This window comes from Plecotus auritus, assembly GCF_963455305.1.
Source record: "Plecotus auritus genome assembly, chromosome: 7".
Lineage (NCBI taxonomy): Eukaryota > Metazoa > Chordata > Mammalia > Chiroptera > Vespertilionidae > Plecotus > Plecotus auritus.
Window position 1 is genome coordinate 41,706,858 of NC_137774.1, and position 17,617 is coordinate 41,724,474.

The following is a 17,617-nucleotide window of genomic DNA, read 5'->3' on the forward strand; positions in this document are numbered from 1 at the left end:
AGGGACAGATGGCTGTTTCTTTGGCAATTAAGTAGTTGGCGTGTGGTTAGGGACCACACTGTACATGAAATACATATTGTTAAACACCAGTCATCGTCCTCACTGGGAGATGCTCACACCACCAGAGGCAAAGGCGTGTGGCATGCAGGACCCTCGCTCACACACTGTTCAACTGTGATTCCTAAAATTCCCTCTCTCTTCCAACTGGAGTATGTCCGACGAATCTGTGTTCTATTGATTGATTCGTCAATCACATAATCTCACAGGATTGTCTTCAACTCAAGGCTGCCAGCTGGAAGGTCAGGGAGGGACCCCGTTTTCCTGCCCTTCCGGGGCAGCCTGCTCTGGGCCTGTGGCTAAACATCAACTCGTACTCTTTGGGGGCAATGGGTGCCTGGGATGCGAGTGATTGGAATTCTGTGTCTTGCCATTTTCTCTTTAAGCTCTGCTTCATCGGCAGGCTGGCGGGGAGGGAAGGCTGTGCATCTGTGTCTGCGGGTTGCCTGGAACATGAGTTGCAAACGAGAGCCCTAATCTGGCAGGACTGACACCGCCAGCTGGTCTGCATAGTGGCCAGCTGGGCTTCTACACAGCGGGGGCAGGGATTCGCAGTGTGGCCATCACAGAACTGGCACGAGGGGCAGGCCTGCCCGCGCGCGGGACACTTAGTGGTCTCAGGTTCTCGGCCAGTTGCAGTGGATCAAGTTTCATTGGCCGCGCGGATTTGTTTAGGTGTCATCTGCGGCTGCTTGCATGCTACACGGTGGAGTTAAGTAGATGTGATGGAGACCATATGGCCCTCAAAGTCTAAAATATTTACCATCTGGCCCTTGATGGAAAAAGTGGGCCGATGACCCCTGCCCTAGCCAAATGTTGGTCAGGCCTCGGTGGCCAATGCTGAGAGGTTGCCAGCTTGTGTTGATGGCGTCCAGCGAGTGGACTCTGGTTCTGGGCCCTGCCCCAGAAATGGAGGGCTGGGCTCTCCGTACCCAGACTTCAAGCTGCCTTGCTGAGCGAATGCTTCACTTCCATGGCCCTTCCCTAACCCGCCGCCTCTGTCTCCCCTGCTCCCCAGCATCCACTCGAGTATGCTGAAGGATGAGGCCGAGCCCCCTGCGGTCAGCCTGGGCCGCTTGGACTTTGACGTGTCTGACTTCTTCCTCTTCGGCTCGCCCCTCGGCCTGGTCCTGGCCATGCGGAGGACGGTGCTGCCCGCGCTGGACGGTGGGTGCGGCACAGCCTGGGGCTGAGATGCCTTTGTGTCACTAGCCCACTGTGTCAGGGCCTCAAATTGGGGGTAGGGGGAGGGTGGGTCAGAGAGTTGGGGTAGGTGGACAGAGAAGAGAAGAAGGAGGGGGAGGGGAGAGGAGGAAGAATGGGGTGGTTTCCCAGATGGAGCAAAGGTGAGGTAGCCTCTGGTGGATTTCACTGTCCTTGTCACATGCCCCTGGCTGACCTGTGGGCCTGTTGTTCAGTTGTCGTGTTCTATGGGAAGAGAAGCCATCACTGTTTACCCTGTTGCACCCACCCTCTCCTTCCCCAGTGCCCAGGCAGGCCCACTGCAGCCAGGCCCGCCTCGGTGCCTTTGCTCACGCGGTACCCACAGCCTTGAATGCCGTCCTCATTCCTCTGAAATACACATGCAGGTACTTAAGCCTTGATTCTGAGGATGCAAGAGGCTGCAGGCACCTTGGAGATGAACATACCAGGGCTTCTCAAACTTCTTTTGTCCGAAAGCTCACTGACGCCCTACAATACAGAACAGAGAAACAGGGAGGGGCTCTGCATGAAGTGGGGAGAAGAGGGGGAACCCCACGGCTGCCCTGATGTCACTAAGGAACCCTAAGGCTCCCTGGATGTGGTCAGTCCAGACCCCTGACATAAGAGGGACAGGGAGACGCACGGAGGAGAAGGAGGCCTCAGTGGAGACACCTGCTGGTCTGTGAGAGAAGTGTACTGCGGCTCTGGCAAACCAAGAACTACCACCAGGCTAGGAGTTGAGTGGGGCTGGAGGAAGGGGCAGCTGATCCTGAGGAAAAGAGCCTGGGTCGGCTTCATAGGTCAGGTAGCCTCTAAGTGAAAGCTGGAAGAACTGAAAGGGTTTGGCCAGCGGAGACAGAGGGAAAAGGGCCTGCTGGGAGGAGGGCAGCTTGAGCCATGGCACAGAGAAGGCAAGCCTGCTGGGGGAGTTTCAGGTGGCCACCGTGGTGCAGTCTGGGTGCCTACAGCAGTGCTCCCAGGTGGGACCGATGGGCAAGGCCTTGAATGCCAAACTGAACACGTGGCTTTGATGCTGGTGGTAGCAGGGAGCCATGCATTTTGTGAGCAGAGGAGCAGTCTACGCAACGCTGCACTCAGGGAAGCCTTCTAGGGCCAAGTGAGCAGGGACCAGCAAGGGGCTCCCCTGTGTTGCTCCCAGGACTCCAGGTGCGTCCAGCCTGCAGCCAGGTCTACAGCTTCTTCCACTGCGCAGACCCCTCCGCCTCACGGCTTGAGCCGCTGCTGGAGCCCAAGTTTCACCTGGTGCCGCCCGTCAGCGTGCCCCGCTACCAGAGGTTCCCGCTGGGCGATGGACAGTCCCTCCTCCTCGGTAGGCTCCTGGGGGGTGAGAGCGTGTGCTGAGCCAGAGGCTGGGCCCCGCCAGGTGCACTCCAGAGTCCCTGTCCCCATCTCTGGTCCCGCCTCTCCAAGCTGTCAGCTGATGGAGTGACTAGACACAGCTGAGCAGGGGCTGTGTGCTCTGGGGGCACAGGACAGGCAAACAGCTGGCTCACCTGCTCTCTAGGCAGCCCACCTGTGCGAGCACCTGCTCCGTAGGAGGCAGCTTGGGGCTCAGGGACAAGCTTGCTGACTAAGCTCCTGGGTCCAGGGCCAGCATAATACTCACGCTGTCAGACCTCATTGGAAGTCCCGGGGTCCAGCTGAGTACTGTTGCCCAGTGCCCAGCCTGCACTCGGAGGTGCAGAGCAGGAGGTATCTCATCCCAGCAGGCTTCATGAATAGGGGGCTTTTGACCAAGGCTTTTGGACAGCTGGAGAAGAGCTGGGGGCTGGGTGTTGGGGGATCTTCTAGGTCAAGCAGAGGCAAGGGCAGGTGGATTTGGGAGAGGCCAGTGAGGCCAAGGGGAGGCCTGTAATGGACAGTCAGGGGCTTGGAGATGCGAGCCTTGACTCCCCCCCCCCCGAGCCTGTTCAGAGGTGTGGCCAGATTGTGGGGAGAGTGCTGTGTCTGTGGCTCGTTCAGGATGTAAACCACCACCCACCTGTTTTGATGAAAACTCAATTTCCAAAGTCCCGCCTTGTCGGGAGCTTCCACCGATGGAAGAGGCTCTAAAACCTCCCTCCCGCACCCTCCAATGCGTCCCTCTTGGGTCAGGGCATGCCCACGCCCCCAGAGAGCCTTCCAGCTCCAGGCTGTGGTGCTCATGCACTTCTGGGCTCAGCCACAGTCCCTTGTAGCCCAGGGCAGAGGTTTGAACAAGAGCACATGGTTATGGGTCACCCGTAACCTCAGCTGATGTTTAAGGGTCCTCTCCCAGGGCCGCCCTCGGCCGCTCTATTAGGGGAGGAGTGATGGTTGGGACCCTGACTTGTGCCCACAACTTAGAGGGCATGAAATCCAACGATGTATTATGGGGAAGGCGTCCCAGCCAGGTTCCGGGGGGTGAGAGGTGCAGGTTGCCTGTCTGGGGTGAGAGAGCAGGGCCGGGGGTGGTCACTGCTAACCTCCTGCCTCTCACGCGCGTGGGGCCGGCACAGCATGGGGGCTCTGTCTGAGACGTGCTCCTCGGCCCTGACTGTGAAGTTCTCCCTCCAGCGGATGCCCTGCACACCCACAGCTCCCTTTTCCTGGAGGGCAGCTCCCAGGGAAGCCCGCCGATGGTGGACGCCCCCGCTTCGCCCCCTCAGGCCCCGAGGTCCCAGCGCCCGGGGCGGAGGATGAGCCAGGGCAGCTCGCACAGCGAGAGCTCCGCGTCCTCAGACAGCCTGGCACCCGTTGGCGCCTCCTGCAGTGAGTGAGGGTCAGCTGGGGAGTCTCCCTGGGTTCAAGGGAGAGGGACCTACCTCTGGGTGGCTGCTGGTCCACTGCCAGAGCTGCCGAGGGCAGGGAGGAAGGGTAACTGAAATCACACTGAACTCTGACCTCAGAGAGAACTTTGACCCTGACTGTGGAATGAGCCATGATCCCTCCTGGCACAAACTGAGCTCTGACCTTGGCCAGAGCCCTGATCCCAACATTCAGTTTCCCCACTGGGAACCCTGCTGACTGGCAGCCCCGGGGGTGGGACCGTGGGCGCCTCTGTGGGTCCCCATTCCTGGGGACCAGCCTGCGGCACGTGTCCTAGAGGAGGGGTGGGGAGAGAAGCCATGTCCCAGAGCTCATTGTGAGCTGGGTGCCGGCCTCACACTTGCACCCCGAGTGGGATGTCCACTACTGCGCCTGTGCATGGGGTCCCACACTGCCCCCTGGGTCAAGGCCCAGGCAGTCTGCTCTGTCCTCACCTCCCTCTTGGCCCCACAGTCACGGCCAAGTGGTGGGGTGCCAAGCGCATCGACTACGCCCTGTACTGCCCTGAGGTCCTCACCGCCTTCCCCACTGTGGCGCTGCCCCACCTCTTCCATGCCAGCTACTGGGAGTCCACAGACGTGGTGGCCTTCATCCTGAGACAGGTACGCCGCCCCTCAGGGCCCGCTGCAGGGTCCTGCCCTTCTGTGTCTGGAGAAGAGCTGGCCCTGCAGGCCGCGCTGGCCGCTGCGAAGTCCTTGCAGCACTCAGCCAGGTGGGAGGGTGACAGTCAGACAATGGGCTTCATAAGGAGCACTGGCTCCTGGCTGATGGCCTGGTACTTTCTAGAAAGTTAAATAGAAACTACATGGGAGAATGGACCCACGTTTCAACTTGGAGAGCAGAGTACTGGAGTACTAAAGGCCTGCTCTCGGCGGGTCTCAGTGTCCTGGTCTGTCGGTGGCACAGAGGCCAGTGATGGGGAGAGTCTGGGGGAGGAGGTGGAGAGGTAGGGGGTGGGCCCCGGTCACACACAGCCTAGATGGCCAAGGTCAGGAGTTTGATGCTATGCAGGGTCCAATCAAGAGCCATTGCAGAGTTTTGAACAAGGGGGAGATATCAACTGACTTGTGTTTTTAGGAGGAAGGCTGCCGTTTGTGGGGAGAAAGCATGAGGCCCTTCATGAGGCAAACATAGGGGCCCAACTTCACGAGGGCAGCTTGGGCTGAGGTGCTGGTGGTGGAGGCGCTGAGGGTTTGAGCTGGGGTGACAGGCCCGCTGACGTTGGAGCTGTAAGGGAGTGGCGAGCCTACGGGTCCTGTTCTACTTGAACATTTACAGGAGTGCCATTCCTTACGGTTGGGGAGGAGCAGGGCGGGGGGCGGGGGTGGGGAAACTGAGTCTTGTCTCTGGGCCTGGGAGGGTGAGATGCCTGTCAGATGTCAAGAAGGAAGGGGAGTAGGAAGTCTGGAGCTTGGGAAGATGTCAGGCTTAGAGATAAAAATGTGGATGATCAGAGCTCGGATGGCATTTAAAGCCAATGACAGGGTGACAGGTTCAATGCTCTGACTTTGACACCAATTCCAAAGTGTGGCTTCTTCCCCGCATCAAGCAATTCTCCAACACCAGCCAGGTGCCTCACAATTCAACTCAGTTCTGACACTGCCTACCTGGAAATAGCTCAGATCCCACAGGGTAACGAGTCCCACAAGGCTGACCCCCCTCAGACGCCAATCACAAGTCCAGGGTGTCACCTGGACTTCTGATGGACTGATCAGAGGTCCCCATTTCCCTTCCTTGGGTCTGATTACTGTAATTTGCTAGAGTGGCTCACAGAACTCAGAGACATTTTCTTTACTCGATCAGCAGTTTGTTATAAAAAGATGTAACTCAGGGACAGGCAGATGGAAGAGACGCCTAGGACAAGGTGTGGGGAAGTGGCGGGAGCTTCCCTGCCCTCCCCTGGGGTGCTGCTCTTCCCAAATCTCCACGTGCTCACCGAGCTAGAAGCTCTGTGAGCCCTATTTTTGGAGGTTGCTATGGAGGCTTTATTACTAAGCTTGATTAATTAAATCATTGGCCACTGGCCCCTGATCCAACCTCCAGCCCCTCTCTCCTGTCTGGAGGTGAGGGATTGGGACTGAAAGTTCAAACCCTCTATTCACAAGGTTGATTTCCCTAGCAACCAGCCCCCCACAAGCCACCTCACTAACATAAAAGACACCTTTGTTGCTCTCATCACTTGGGAAATTACAAGGATTTTAGAAGCTCTGCACCATAAATGGTGGTGAAAAACAAACATATATTTCTTATGATAAATCACACCACAACAGATACTGAGGGACTTTCCATGGATAGAGAAGTTCAGGGCTGAGTCCTGCAGCTCCAAGAGGGAGAGAGGAGGAATCACTGCCAAGCAAGAGAGAATGGATGAGAGAGGACCTCTGTGTGGGACAGAATGGAAGTCATGGGTGGGGCTTTGTCAAGAATGGCTTCAGTGGAGCAATGGGGACAGAAGCCTAATTGGAGTGGGCAGAGGGAGGAGGCAGGTAGGGAGGGGAGACAGAGCACAGGGAAAGGGAGAACAAAAATGTGATGATCATTGGAGAGACACCAGGGGTCCTGGAGAGAGTGTTTTTTCTTTCTGTAAGGTGAGCACGGTTATAGCATACTTGTATGCAAAGGAAAATGGTTCAGTGGAGAGGGACTGATCAGTCCCTTAGGATTGAGAGGGAATGTTGCAGGAGCAATGGCCTTGAGTGGCAGGAGGGGTTGGGATCAGGGCTTCAGCCACCTTAGGTGAGGGTCACCTACCTAACAGGAGGGAAGGCAGAGAATGGGTACAGACACAGATAGCTATTAAGTTTGGGTGTGGAGGGTAGAAGCTGCTTCCAGGCCAGAGAGCATTTGTGGGCCTGTGCTCTGGCCCCAGCAGTCAGGACAGGAGGGCTGCATGGGTCCTGGGGTCTCCAGCCTCCTGAGGGTTCCAAGCTGGGAGGTGAGGAGGCTTGGGGGTGGGCCTTCTGGCCACAAGTTGATGGGCCCTGACACCCTGGGAAGGAGGAGGAGGGGTTGAGATGGCCTGACTTGGAGCCCTGCTTGGCATCTATCAGGTGATGCGCTATGAGAGTGTGACCATCAAGGAGAGCGATGGCTTGGATCTTGCCACCCTGAGCCCCAGTAACCCCCGAGAGAAGTGGCTTCGTAAGAGGACCCAGGTCAAGCTGCGGGTATGTGCTGGTTGGAGTCACGCCCTGGTTGGGATGTGACCTCAGAGAAGTGGGGCTGCCCTGGGGACTGGGGCATCCACATGGCAGGTAGGGCCTTTGATTTGCCCCTCAGAGCCCTGAGCGCTCACACATGCTGAGATTCATGCTTAGATGAGGCCCAGGGTGCTGCAGTGGGGGTGGGGTGGGGTTTGGGGGTCTATGTAAGATGGGAGAGTTGGTTCCAGGTGGCCTGAATCCAGAGGAACCCGAAGAATGGGGGTCCAAAGCACTGGGGATAATGAGATGCCAATTATGGAGCAACTGCTATATGCAGGGCCTCTAGAGATGTAGATGTGAATTGGAAAGAGCCCTGTTCATGAATGGGGCTCACAGTCTGACTCGCCAAGTATGGTCTGGAGAGAGATTTGCCATGACAGAGGGAGGCAAAGCGTAGGAAGGAGATAGAAAGAAGAATTGCAGGGCAGGACATGCATGGCTTCCATGAAGAGTCATCCTTAAAGGGCATTGAGATATAAATAGGAGTTTGCTATACACATTTATTTATTCACTCAGTAAGCAATTAGTGCCCACTGTGTCCCTGGTCCTCTTCTAGGGAGTGAGTGGAGAATAGGGGTTTACAGACACAGCCACTGCTGTGGGGGACACTTCCAGTCTGGTGGGAAGATCATGACATAGACCCCCCAAGGAGTCCTAACAGGTAGAAGGTGATCAGTGCTCCATGAATTGACTCTTCTGTTTCGACATATTTGTTGAGCTATAACTCAGGCATTATTCACCCACTTAAAATTCAATAGGTTTTAGTGTATTCACAGATGTCTGAAACCTGACATTTCATTATTTCAAAAAGAAACACCCTTTCGCCATCATCCCCCAGCTCTAAGCAATCAGTAATCTACTTTCTGTCTCTATAGATTTGCCTATTCTGGACATTTCACATAAACAGAATAATACAATACATTGTCTTTTGTGTCTGGTTTCTTTCACCTAGCATATGTTTTCAAGGTTCATCCATGTTATAGCATGCATCAGTACTTCATTCCTTTTTATGGCTGAATAATATTCCATTGTATGGATATACCACATTTTTGCTTATCTATGAATCACTTTTTACCCTTTGTCCACTATGAATAATGTTGCTGTAACTATTTGTGTGCAGGTTTTTATGTGAACAGATGTTTTCATTTCTCCTGGGCATATACCTAGGAGTGGAATTGCTGGATCAAAGGGTAACTCTAGTTTAATAATTTGAGGAACTGCCCCCTCAATAATTTGATAAAACGTATCTAAAGCAGCACCATCATTTTACATACCCCCCAGCCATGTACGAGGGTTCTGAGTCCTCCACATCCTCACCAACACTTGTTATTATCTGTCTCTTGGACTCTAGTCATCCTAGTGGGTATGAAATGGTATCTCATTGTGGTTTGATTTGCATTTCCTTGATGACTAACTAGTAAGGTTGAGCATCTTTCCATGTGTTTGTTTCCATGAACCAACTCTTCCCCGTCTCGTGTTCCTGTGAGGGGGCCTAGGTCCCACACTTTGGGGTGTCCCCAGGGCAGGGTTAATGTCTGGTTCCTCTTTGTGTCCATCAAGCCCAGCTGAGGGACCTATGCAGACGAGGTGGCTACAAATGTTTGTTGAACTGAATTAAAATTTCCTGGGAACTGAGAGAAGGTAGAGGCCTTTTGGGGGCATCCACGCAGTGTTTCTGGGAGGGGACAACATTGAGTCAGGTCATAGTGGATGTGCTGGACTATGGGGGCAGGAGGCCAGCGATGGCATGTAGGGTGGGGGGCCCAATGTGAGCCAACGCCTTAGAGGCCACTGCAGAGCCCAGCCTGAAAGGACCAGAGGGGCTCAGAAGTGGAGCAGGAAAGAGGGCTGAAAGGCTGCCCAGGCAGAGCTTTAATGCTGAGCTCATGGTTTGGACTTCACCCGGGGGTCCTGGAGTTTACAGATTTGTGCTTTATAAAGCTGGTGGACCTGCCAGGGGTCTCTTTTTTAATGTGGAGCTTCATTAAGGAGCCATTAGCAGAGCCCAGGTGAGAGAGAACTCGGTGTGGGGGAGAGATGACATGGGGGAAGTTCTGTAGGGGAAGGGCCACCAGCCTGAGTGGCTGTAGTGTTGAAGCCAGGCCGAGAGAGGGGGAGCTGGTCAATGGAGCCTCTGAGCTGCAGAATGAACTGACACCGGAAGGAAGAAGGGTGGGACGTTGAGATGACTGCAGATAAAATGATGCGATGTCCGGGATGGCTCCAGATCCTCTGGGGTGGAGATTCAGCAAGGGAAGGGCACCAGAGTGGCCGCGCGTGGATCGGCGGAGGAGCTGGTGTCAGGCACGCGATTCTCTCTGCTCTTGTCCATCCTCACTAAGAAAAGACAGATGGTAAATGGCTGTGGGATGTGAGCAGAGAGGTGGAAGGAAGAAGCGAAGGGAGCGGACTGGCAGTTTCCAGCCTAGGAAACCAGGAGGATGCCAGGCTGCGAGGACTGGCGGTTCCTTGGGGCCCTGGGGACAATGAGAGCAGAGAATGCTCCCCTCCAGGGACCCCAGCGCTCGCAGGGGACAGCGTTAGGGTCTCGGTCTGTTTTCTCATGTGAACGCGTCTTGGGAGCTCTAACGGGGGCTAATAGGAAGGCATGCTTTGGCAGGTCCATGTCCCTCCAGCCAGTCCTGAGGACAATGTAATGGAAAGGCAACCTCCAGCCCCTTATGCAAAGGCTGAGCTGGTTTCTGTCCTTGCAGAACGTCACTGCCAACCACCGGGCCAACGACGTCATTGCCGCCGAAGACGGCCCCCAGGTCCTGGTGGGACGGTTCATGTACGGGCCCCTGGACATGGTGGCTCTGACGGGAGAGAAGGTACAGAGGCTGGGCATCCCCTCCTTGACTGCCCACACGTGTACCAGGTGCCTCATGGTACCACATGGCATGTGGGCTGAGGGCTTCAGGAGGCCGAGCTGGGAGACACTCTGCCTGGGGAGGTCAGGAGGGGGCAAGCCAGGAAGCAGGGGTGAACCTGGTGCATCTTAGGGGCCAGTCGTGGCTGCAGTGGGGAGAGAGAGGGTGGTAGGAACCAGGAAACATCAGGCAGGACCCCAAGCCCCGGAGCCCTGTTTTGGCAGAGAGCTCCCTGGCCGAGCCCCCAAGCCAAGCCTGCAGCACCCCAGTCTCAGTGTGTTCCCTGGCCCCCTTGCTGCCTGCAGGTGGACATCCTGGTGATGGCGGAGCCATCCTCGGGCCGCTGGGTGCATCTGGACACGGAGATCACCAACAGCAGCGGCCGGATCACGTACAGCGTGCCGAGGCCCCGGCGCCTGGGGGTTGGCGTGTACCCTGTGAAGATGGTGGTCAGGTGAGACCCAGGACACACTCCCATGGTGGCTGCACCACTGCCCTGGCCCTTCCAGCCGAGCCTTTCCGGAAGATGGGCCCTCGGGGTGCTCTGTTTTGGGCCTCATCCCTGCCTGTGGGGAGAGAGAAAATGGACGAGGTCATCATCAGATTCTCTGGCCCCAGACTGAGCTCTGACCCAGTGGCATGCTGACCTCTGGCCCCCGGCTAACCCCTGACCTGAGCACATGGCTGAACACCAGCGGTACTTTTCAGGGGTGACCAGACCTGTGCGATGAGCTACCTCACGGTGCTGCCCCGTGGCATGGAGTGCGTGGTATTCAGCATCGACGGGTCCTTTGCAGCCAGTGTGTCCATCATGGGAAGTGACCCCAAGGTCCGTCCGGGGGCAGTGGACGTTGTCCGGTGAGTGCTACTTCCCTGCAAGGGACATGTCCCCCGTGGGCAGGAGCCAGTGACCTGGGAGAGACAGATATGCTCTTTCTGGTTTCCTCCAGGAATCCCACTGGCCTCAGGGCCAGGCTCCTGAAGCCTTGGCTTCACCTCCAGTGTTAATTTACCTGTGTCCCTGAGATACTTCCTGCCGCGTTCTAGACCACAGGTCCCCCCGCCCGCCCTGCCCTCCTTCCTCCGCCCGCCCTGCCCTCCTTCCTCCGCTTACTCTAACTCCATCTGAGCATTCTCTGCAGGGAATCAGGCCTGGTCTCTCACATTCTGACCCCAATCAGGATAAATCTGTGTGTTCTGATGATCTCCTGCTGTGTAACAAATGGCTCCAAACTTAGCTGCTTAAAATAATAATTATGATTCTGTCTCATGGTTCTTCGGACTGTCTGGGTTCTTTTGCAAGGTTCTCATGTGGGGTGTCTCTCGCAATTTCAGTCAGAAGGTGGTCTGGGCTGGGGGCGTCTGAAGGCTCCCCTGGGCCGGATGTTCAGGAGGGCTGGCTGCTGACTGCATACGCTGCTCCTTGTCTGGGGGCTCTGTTTCTCCCCATGGCTGCTGCCTGTGGCTAGCTTGGAGGCCTCAGGCGATTCAGACATTGTACAGGGTGGCTGGTTCCCCCTGGGTCCCAATCCAGGTGGGAGCTGCAAGCCTTCTTATGACCCAGCCTTGGGTGGCACAGAGTCCTTCCCACTGCATTCTGTTGGTTATAAGCTAGTCGCAGGATCAGGCAGATTCAAGGGGATGGGCCCACATACATGAGAATGCGGGGACCCAGGGCTCACTGAAGGGCCATCTTTTGAGACTAGCTAACTACGGGGCTAGTTGAGAGATGGGATCTATTCCAGCTGGTTGGAGAAAGCAGAGTAGGCTTCCTGGGAGAGGTAGCATTTGAGATAGCCCCTAAAGCAGTGGTTCTCAACCTTTCTAATGCCGTGACCCTTTAATACAGTTCCTCATGTTGTGGTGACCCCCAACCATAAAATTATTTTCGTTGCTACTTCATAACTGTAATTTTGCTACTGTTAATGAATCGTAATGTAAATATCTGTTTTCTGATGGTCTTAGGCTCTACAGCAGCGGTTCTCAACCTGTGGGTTGTGACCCACAGGTTGAGAACCACTAGCAGGGTCTCCTAAGACCATCGGAAAACACAGATATTTACATTATGATTCATTAACAGTAGCAAAATTACAGTTATGAAGTAGCAACAAAAATAATTTTATGGTTGGGGGTCACCACAACATGAGGAACTGTATTAAAGGGTCATGGCATTAGAAAGGTTGAGAACCACTGCCCTAAAGGATGATGTATATATGTTTTTCAATCCATGCCATTGTACAAATATTATCAAATGAAAAAAGGCAGAAAGAAAGAAAGAAAAAAAGAAAGAAAGAAAGCAAGAAAGAAAGAAGAAAGAAAGAAAGAAAGTCGATTGATTTAGACAGGCCAAGAGGAGGACACAGGTGACAAGGACAGGGAAGAGCATGTGGGGGGCAGGTGGGACAAGGTCAGGGCTGGGTTTTGGAGACCAGATTAGGACAGGGCAGCAGTGTGGCTGGAAACGCAGCCTCCCAGGGCCATTGCATTGCTGAGAGGGGTGCAGAGGGTGTTGACAATAGAAAAGCAAAAGAGGCACCACTTTAGTTCCTGCTGCCCTCCCTGCTTCCCTCCACCCCCGCCTCCCTTTCCTAAGCCAGGCCCTGTGCTGGGCACTGATGAGGAGAGAGATCCGAGAAGGAGGAGTCTCATGGTCTCGTGGGGAATCAAGTCACGGGTGTGAGACACTGATCCAGGACTCCAAGTGATCAGAACCCTAAGAGTGAAACAGGTCCTGGGTCCTGGGAGTTCTTGGTGTTGGGATAGTGACTGTCCGGCCTCACCCCAGTCGCAGTGACCGTTTTGGGGAGAGAATACTATCCTGGCTCAGGGGCTCCTAGGAGACAGCTGACCTCATGATGCCCTGTGGGAACAGGTCACGGACAGGCTCAATGTCATCCCCCGTATAAGGCTGTGCCATTTATTCCCATGGACATCTTCTCCAAAGCCCACCTAGTCATTATCCCACATCTGGGAAAGGGAGGCTGTGGTTGGTCCTTCCTCTCTGGGGATCCTTGCGGTGCTCTCCCCTCTTTCCCGCGGGCTCCTGGGGCCACTCGGTGTTCCCCACACCTTGCTGCCCATCAGAAGCTGCTTTTTGTCATCACTGATCACTGGATCCCACGCCAGTCTAACCAGACTCTCTGGGGGTGACACCAGGGCCCGTGCATTGTTACAAAACCTCCCCAATCTCCTCGGTCACCTGCCAGGTCTGGAAACCCCCCATCTGTAGTAGCCAGTGGGTGGCTAGTGCCCCAGCAGCTCCCAAACAGGTCTGCGCTTAGCTGATGTCTCCCAGCCAGGATGCCATGCGAGCCAGCGGAGCACTCGTCCCACTGTGCTGTGCGAGCACAGAGAAGGGACGCTGATTTTGCCTGGGACACTGGGAAGGCTTCTGGAGGAGGGGCCTGGAAAGCTGGGAGGATGGGAACACCAGGAGATGGACCCTGAGGCTTCTAGGGGAGGGAGTGCAAGGCTGGTCCCAGGCAGCCAAGCAGCTCCGTGTGACTGGGGGAGGCCAGGCTCAAGGGCACAGCTTGGAGGCCACTAATGAGGAGAGGGCTCATGACCTCAGGGCACTGGGGAGCCAGGAATGGTTTTAGGCAAAGTTAGATCTGTGATTTACAAATATCACCATGGAAACAGTACAGGGGATAATAGTGCAGCACCTGTATGAAGCACAGCATGACAGGGACATTGGGGATTAATGCATTTATTTCATCCTTAGCATGACCTGCGTGGTCGTTGCTGATATTATCTCCATTTCACAGCAGTGAAAACTGAAACCCTGGGGTTAATGAACCTGCCCAAGGTTGCAGGCCCAGGTTAGATTGAAGTGTGGGTGGGGCGTGGAGCAAAGGGCCCCGCCAGGAGGCTCCTGTAGTGGCCCCGGCAGATCTGGGGCCTGAGCTAAGGCTGAGAAGTGGATTACAGTGGGAGAAAGCAGTAAGGACCTGGTAGAATGAAAGGCTGCTCCCTGATTGGAGGAGGAAGGAGGGCGGCAAAGGGAAAGGGGAGCAATCAAAGGCGCTTATATCTGGTTCCAGAAATTTGAGTGACGTTGGGCAGAGGGGGCCGGAGTCGGGGGACCAGTGGCTGTGAGCACGCGGTGCCTGTGGGCCATCCAAGAGAGTTGTCCAGGACTCAGGGGCTCACCTGGGAGGATGGATTTGGGGATCCCCCTGGTTTTCCTTAGTGCTCCTTGGAGCAGCCCCTCTGTCTTCTCAGGAAGGCAGCAGGCGGGGCAGACCCCTGGGCAGTGGGTGGATTGGGGCGGGGCTGGATGCTGCAATGCCTTCTTACCAGGCACTGGCAAGACCTGGGCTACATGATCCTCTACATCACGGGGCGGCCGGACATGCAGAAGCAGCGGGTGGTTTCCTGGCTGTCCCAGCACAACTTCCCACAGGGCATGATCTTCTTCTCCGATGGGCTGGTGCACGACCCGCTGCGGCAGAAGGCCATCTTCCTCCGCAACCTCGTGCAGGAGGTGAGCGGCCAGCTGGGGCAGGGCTGCGGCCTGGGAGGGGATGCGGCCCCTAGGACTCTCCTCCCTCAACCCCATGGGCCCTCATCCCTTTACCCACCACCTCCCATTGTGCACGTTGGATGGCCAGTTGGCAAAGGTCATTCGAGTGGCTCTCAGTGGATCCTTTTACAGCCCTTCCAGGTAGGTATTGTTATCCCCAGTGACAGATGAGGAAGGTGAGGCTCACTGACTTGCCCAAGGTCTTGAAAACCTTAGAAGCCAGGCCCAGGCCATGAACTCTCTGCTGAGGGCAATGGGGAACTATGGAAGAACTTAAAGCCATGGGAGAGCTTAAAGTGGCAGTGTCTAATTTGGGCTGGAGAAAGATCCCTCTGGCAGCTCTGTGGAGAACAGATTAGTGGGAGAAGCAAGAGGCAGGGATGTCAGGAAGCTGTTGCCCAAATGAGAGACAGGTAGACCAGAGTCTAGTGGTAGCCATGGGATGGAGAGAAAGGCATGGGCAAATCGGGAGGTAGAATTGCCAGGACCCAGTGATGGTTTCGTGGAGGGAGTGAGGAGCTCTCAGATGTCCCTCTTGAGTAACGAGGAGAAATCCAGGTGCTACTCATCTGACCCGACTGTAGTCTCCATGGAGGCACAGTTGTGGCTGTTTTGTCACCAATCTATCTCCAGCAAATGGGGCAAAGATGACACAGGGTAGGCATGCAATAAATGTTAGTGGAATGAATGAGCAAATGAATGAAATGAAAGGGGACCAGGCTGGAGCTTATTTGTGGATACAGTGAGGCTGGAATGGCCATTGGACATGCGCTGTGTCAGTCCCAGCTGAAGCAGGCCAATGAAGCCATGGGCAGGGTGAGAGGGCTTGTGCTGAGCCCCCAAGAGCAGCAAGAGGAGCAGCAGAGGAACCAGAGGGCGCCAGATGCAAGGAGGCAGGAGGGAGGAGCTTCCTGGGACCGGGCAGGAGAAGGTTTCAAGAAGGAGGGAGTGTCCTTGTGAAGGACAAATGTCCTTATGATGAAGGCTGGACACTGCTGACCTCAGGGAAGAAGGGGCACCTCAGAAGGTCAGAGGGGCAGAGCAGTGGGGTGGGAGCAGAAACGGCGGGTCTCGGCTCAGAGGGGCAGTAGTGTGGGTGGGTGTGGACTTACTGTACTGAGGCTGCAGGAGTGAGCTGGGGGAGTCAGGAGGTGGGACAGGGAGGGGCAAAGAAACTGCTCCTTCCTTTGGGCTAAAGGCAGGTTGGGGAACCAGCTAACGCAGAGATGGCCAGTGGGCTGAGGAAGCCCTCTCTTTGGTTTGACACCCAGGACTGGGGAGCAGCTCAGGGAGGGAAGTAAAAATCGGCAGGTTTTGGGTTAGGGAGCAGAAAGAATATGCGGGGCCAGGGCTGTGTGGTTCTGTTTTTGCAGAAGCTCTCAGCAGTCAGCATGTAGAAACGGAGAAGGTGGATGTGGAGAAAGTCCAGGCTGAGGGGTGTGTGTGTGTTTGTGTATGTGTGAGTGTGTGAGAGAGAGAGAGAGAGAGTGAGAGAGAGAGAGAGAGAGAGAGAGAGAGAGAGTGTGTGTGTGTGTGTGTGTGTGTGTGTGTGTGTGTATGTGTATGTGTGTAGGATGAGGGCCTGGAGAGTACAAGGTGGAGGAGAGAGAACCCAGGGAAGCCATGGGGAGCCCCGGCAGGGTGAGGAGGGGTGAAGCAGGAGAGGCGTGCAGAGAATGCAGGTGGGAAAAGGCCAGAGGCTGTCAGAGACATCGAGGGAAGGCGGGGCGGGCGGGGGGGGGGGGGGGGCGGTCAGCGTGGGAAGGCGAAGGTTCAGAGTTCAGAGGGGGCTGTTCCCGGTCCAGTCTTGGAGGTGCTGGTCATTGACCTTAAAGAAGGCAAGACGCTGAGAGGTTCAGGTCGTGGGGGGTCATCCGTGTGGACAGGAAGTCATCCCAGTGATGGTGGGACTTAGGAGGAAGAAAAGCTGGGACCAAAAGTCCCCAGTGAACTTGGGGGGAGGGTGAATGGGAGAGAAGATGATGTCAGTGGGGGGCTCAAAGTGAGGAGCCACGAGATAGTGAGCACCTCAGAGCAGGTGTGGTTTCATCCCGGTGGGGTGGGCGAGGATCTGGAAGTGACGCTGGAATGAGGAGGAGCTGGGCCATCCTCTGACTGGATGAGGCTTCTGGGGAGGACATCAGACCAGCCAGCACTAGGCAGTGGCCAAATGGCGCCTCCAGTCGGTGCGGTGGGGATGGCACGGGGTTGGAGGACAGACAAAACTGGCTCTATGATATGGAAATCTGGGAACCTGGCCCTCAACTTCCTTGTCCCCAAAGGAGCGCTTTGCCCCATTGTCACATGACCTATGAATAGTGCAGCTCAGCTGATGGTGTGGTCCTGGCTTTTCCAGGCAGAACCCTGTGTTGGGCCAGGGGTGTAGGGTCGGTGCAGAGAAGGAAGGCCACTTCAAGGCAGACCCATGACTTGGATTCTATCAGTGCATAGAGAAGGGCCCCCCAGCAGGAATTTCCTGGGGGATGGAGGTCCAGAAATCCTTTGGAGGGGCGGCGGGGGGGGGGGGGGGGCGGGGGCGGGCGGTGACTGGGCCTCCCTCTCCCTCCATGACCTGCTCTGTGTTTCAGTGCTTCATCAAAATTAGTGCTGCCTATGGCTCCACAAAGGACATCTCCGTCTACAGCGTGCTGGGCCTGCCGCCCTCCCAGATCTTCATTGTGGGCCGGCCCACCAAGAAGTACCAAACCCAGTGCCAGGTGGGTGGAGGCTGGGCTGGGGCTGGGGGTCGGGGAGTGGGGGCCAGGGAAAGAGTAAGGGGGAGTAGGTGGTTATTCCCTTATTTGCTCATTCCTTCATCTGCTCATTCATTCATTCATTCATTCAGCAAATACTGCTGGACCCCTGCCTTGAAACAGGCCCTGTGTTGGGAGCAGGGGAGAGTCCCCAGTGGAATCGGGTGTCATGTCATCCAGCCTAGCAGGGAGATGGAA

The 17,617-nt window shown here is 55.9% G+C and overlaps 1 protein-coding gene across 1 annotated transcript in view; it reads left to right on the forward strand.

Moving 5' to 3' along the window:
* PITPNM3 (PITPNM family member 3) overlaps positions 1 to 17,617 on the forward strand; it is an 89,119-nt gene that overhangs the window by 68,230 nt on the left and 3,272 nt on the right. Inside the window, exons 10-19 of the mRNA XM_080680600.1 lie at positions 1,076 to 1,224; positions 2,420 to 2,590; positions 3,817 to 4,011; positions 4,522 to 4,670; positions 7,119 to 7,235; positions 9,986 to 10,102; positions 10,447 to 10,595; positions 10,850 to 10,999; positions 14,444 to 14,627; positions 17,255 to 17,383. Of these exons, the coding sequence (XP_080536726.1) occupies positions 1,076 to 1,224; positions 2,420 to 2,590; positions 3,817 to 4,011; positions 4,522 to 4,670; positions 7,119 to 7,235; positions 9,986 to 10,102; positions 10,447 to 10,595; positions 10,850 to 10,999; positions 14,444 to 14,627; positions 17,255 to 17,383 (1,510 nt within the window). The remainder of the gene's footprint in view (positions 1 to 1,075; positions 1,225 to 2,419; positions 2,591 to 3,816; positions 4,012 to 4,521; positions 4,671 to 7,118; positions 7,236 to 9,985; positions 10,103 to 10,446; positions 10,596 to 10,849; positions 11,000 to 14,443; positions 14,628 to 17,254; positions 17,384 to 17,617) is intronic.